Genomic DNA, 3,540 nt, shown 5'->3' with positions numbered 1-3,540 from the left:
GTTTTAAACAAGTTGGGATACCAAAATAAACCTCTCCGAGTCGAGACGAATTTACTTTCCAAACACAGGTCCACCATGGACGAAAAGATACTGAAGGACGGATGGCAGAGGGAGAAAGTTGAAAAATACTTGTTAATTCGCCTTCTAGCGGCAGATAGTAGCAAGACAGATAGTGGGGGAATCAACGTCTAGATGGCGCTAGCGTTTTCCGGGATTTGACTCCGCATTTTCATAACCCCCTCCATTTTGGGGCTGAAAAGGGGGAAGTAAGCTTTACATTGGTGTTTTAGTCGCTTAGTAATGGGGGCAGTAATGGGCTGCCATTGGTTCTTCAGTATTACTTCGTCCATGGGTCCACCAGCCAATGAGAAAAACCGGAAATACGTAGCTCAAATTGGCGGGATATTGCGAAAGGTTTAATCGTTTAACATTTCCCTGTGTATTCTCATAATTTTAATGAGCACCTAATATCTATCACTTAAGTGTGTATTTAACTTTCGGCTCACTCTGAACCGTTAACACCTCTTGTAAGAGGACACGAAACAAGGTCAATTCTGGCTTAAATCTAGGGCATCTTATTTTATAAACCCAATCGCTTCAACGCTTAAAGAGAGACGAAGTATTAAAAGCCATATTGTGTAGTGAAATTAAAACACTATATATAAATGTAGTAAAGCTGAAATAAAAAGTAAACACCAAATTTGAAATGTTAATATCAAAAGATGTTCTTGGAATATTGAGATGAAACAGAGCTTTATAGCTACACAACTACTAAAAGAATCGTAATGCCGAAAAATATTTAAAATATTTCCATTTAATATTCTGCAAAAAGGAAATGTTATCGTTTTGTAAGAGATCTTATCATCCTACTCGCTTTATATTAACATTGATATGCGTGTAGTGTTTCGATTCGGATGCAATCTTCATTACTCGTTCTATATAAACTCTCACTTGTGTCATTACATAGAAATAAGTTTATCTTAAATAATTAATTAAATATAAATGATATTAATTATTTTAATCGCCAGTAAATAACTTTAAAAATAGTTAAATCGTTTAAAATAAAGTTGTTCCTATTATCTTTCGAAACTTTGCTAATATTGACGTTTAAAGTGAAGGGTACCCCTCTTGCCCGCTTTCTTCAAATTTTGGGGTATATATACGATTCGTTTCCATTATAATAAATTTATAAAAACGCATTCGCGTGAACCGGTGGTGGAAGCCCTGCCATTGGGAGGCTAGACGTTTCTCGTAACCCTAGCCGCTCGCCGCGTATATCTGAAAACCAAACGATAAAAAAACGCATTCGCGTGAACCGATGGTGGAAGCCCTGCCATTGGGAGGCTAGACGTTTCTCGTAACCCTAGCCGATCGCCGCGTATATCTTGAAGTCCATGTGGAGTGGACGAAAACCAAAGCTGGTGGTGTTGGAACTCAAGTAGAATAGCCAGAGGAGACAAACCCAAATTTCCGTGAACTGTCAATGCAGTCCGGAAATTGGGAACACGTTTGCTCCGATACGCAAATTGCGAACGCGGTCACGTGGGGTCTGACAGACAGACACACAGACACACAGACAGACACGGCCGGTGTAATACCTCTCCGTGACATACGTCACTCGGAGAGGTAACAAGTTGGGAAAGCCAAAATATTACCTCTCCGAGTGGAGATGACTATCACTACCCCTTAAACAACCTAAATATATGCATCTATCGCTTTTTTTAATTCTTTGCAAGTGCAGGAATTCAATTTTAAAATAGTCAATTGTTCAAGCCTTTTCAATATCTCTCAATTGCTGTGGAAACTCTACTCTCTCGCTATACCTCAACCGTATTCTTAGTCTACCAGTATGATTTGTAACATTTGTCCATATCAAAGCTGAATCATACCTTGCCACACAAAAAGCAAATGTCCCCAAAACATGGAAGCCACAACCCAATCACACATAAGCTAGGCTCGTACTTGTTCATCGCCTTCGATTATTTCACTAATATTAGCATTATCATTTTGTACATTATTGGGTTCCTCATTAATAGATATGCCTACGCTTACGGTACTTTCAATAGAGCTTTTATTTAATGCGTCATCTTTCGCAGAATCATGGCCAACTGGCCTCGCGGTAGGACCAACATTGGGTGTGCTAGAACCTGTTCCCGAAACAGCCTTTTTTTCAGCTGCTAACACTCTTCTCCTTTCATTTTCTCGTTTCCTAAATTCAGGATCTGACCTTTTTGCCCTCATTCTTTCCCTTGCTTTACGTTTCCTGATTTCCTCTTTACTTAAATTATTATCCTCCTCCATTTTATTATTCAGTTAAATACTCACAAAATCCGCAAAAGCAATCCCCTTGCAAGACTCTGTAACGTTTGAAATATTATTTTCCGAAGAAAGTTATTACAGAAGATTGAATTATGAAGTACTACCTTTGAAATTCAAATAAAGAATGATAAAAGTGCGTAAAAAAGGTCTTTCACAAATAGGGGGCGTATAAAATAAACAGCATTTTTTTATATTTAAAAAATATTCTTAGATTGTCAAATACTTTTTTCGCCGTTGAATTTTTTTTAACACCAGCTTGTAATCTAACTGGGAGTAAGATGAAAGGAGTAGAAGCTTATCTGTCTTAGGAAATATGAAATTTTATCTTAACAGTTCGTTAAATCGTAAGTTTATAACGAAAAAACGCGGAAGGGGAAAACGAGCAGACAACAGCGATTTTTGTGGGTAGAAGGTTAAGAGCGCCATCTGTCGTCCGTGCCAAAGTTGAACTTCCACTCGAAACGCAATGAGAAAGTGGATAAAATAATGCCATCAGCTATTTAACTGCGTCGATATAATTAACGACTTGACCCATGACATGCCCTTAACACTGGCTTCTATGAATCCTATTTATTCTTGGATACTAGGAAACTTGGTAGACGTAACAGTCTGTACCAAGTACCCAAGCATCCTTCAATAAACGTCTGGCAACATTGTGGTACGCATGGTACAACTAAAAAATAGGATGTGTATTTATCTTTCGACTCACTCCAAGTCGTGAAGCCCTCATTACAGAGGATTTGAAACACTACCATAATTCATAGTGTCTCGAATCTCTACGTTCCTGTCCATTATGAACAGTGCTGAGAGAATGATACATCAGAAAGAGCCATTCAAATCGAATTGCCGAAAATATTTTCCATATTTTCATTTCATATAACAAAGAAAATAAATTATTATGGTTTTGAGAGGAGCTTCCCATTTTGGTTGTTATTTTCAAAAATATATCGCAATGCACGCGCCTTGATAGATAGAGGAGGCAATGTAGGAAACATAACGCAATGCACGGGCCTTGATAGATATAGGAGGCAATGATTTAACGACTTCGGTACTTGGGTTTATCTTTAATATTTAAATAAATATAATTATTTTTAATTATTTTAATCGCCAGTAAATAACTTTAAAAATAGTTAAATCGTTTAAAATAAAGTTGTTCATAATATCTTTCGAAACTTTGCTAATATTGACGTTTAAAGTGAAGGGTACCCTTCTTGCCCGCTT

The 3,540-nt window shown here is 37.4% G+C and overlaps 1 protein-coding gene across 1 annotated transcript; it reads right to left on the bottom strand.

Moving 5' to 3' along the window:
- Positions 1-1,916: 1,916 nt before the first annotated feature.
- On the bottom strand, positions 1,917-2,657 carry LOC149635126 (uncharacterized). The gene is made up of 2 exons (XM_089850895.1): positions 2,424-2,657; positions 1,917-2,357 (listed from the first exon to the last, which is right to left on the bottom strand). Exon 2 carries the CDS (start codon positions 2,299-2,301, stop codon positions 1,951-1,953), a length of 351 nt encoding a protein of 116 aa, XP_089707021.1. The 5' UTR covers positions 2,302-2,357; positions 2,424-2,657; the 3' UTR covers positions 1,917-1,950.
- Between the last annotated feature and the right edge of the window lie 883 nt (positions 2,658-3,540).

Source organism: Phalangium opilio, unplaced genomic scaffold, assembly GCF_054372755.1.
Source record: "Phalangium opilio isolate 3A_F unplaced genomic scaffold, DU_Popi_V2 ptg000095l_1, whole genome shotgun sequence".
NCBI classification, from domain to species: Eukaryota; Metazoa; Arthropoda; class Arachnida; order Opiliones; family Phalangiidae; genus Phalangium; species Phalangium opilio.
The sequence above is the reverse complement of the archived record's forward strand: the minus strand, read 5'-3'. Positions and strand labels throughout refer to the sequence as shown.

Excerpts from the sequence above, each read along its gene's own strand:
- LOC149635126 (XM_089850895.1), bottom strand. The coding sequence starts at position 2,301 with ATGGAGGAGGATAATAATTTAAGTAAAGAGGAAATCAGGAAACGTAAA.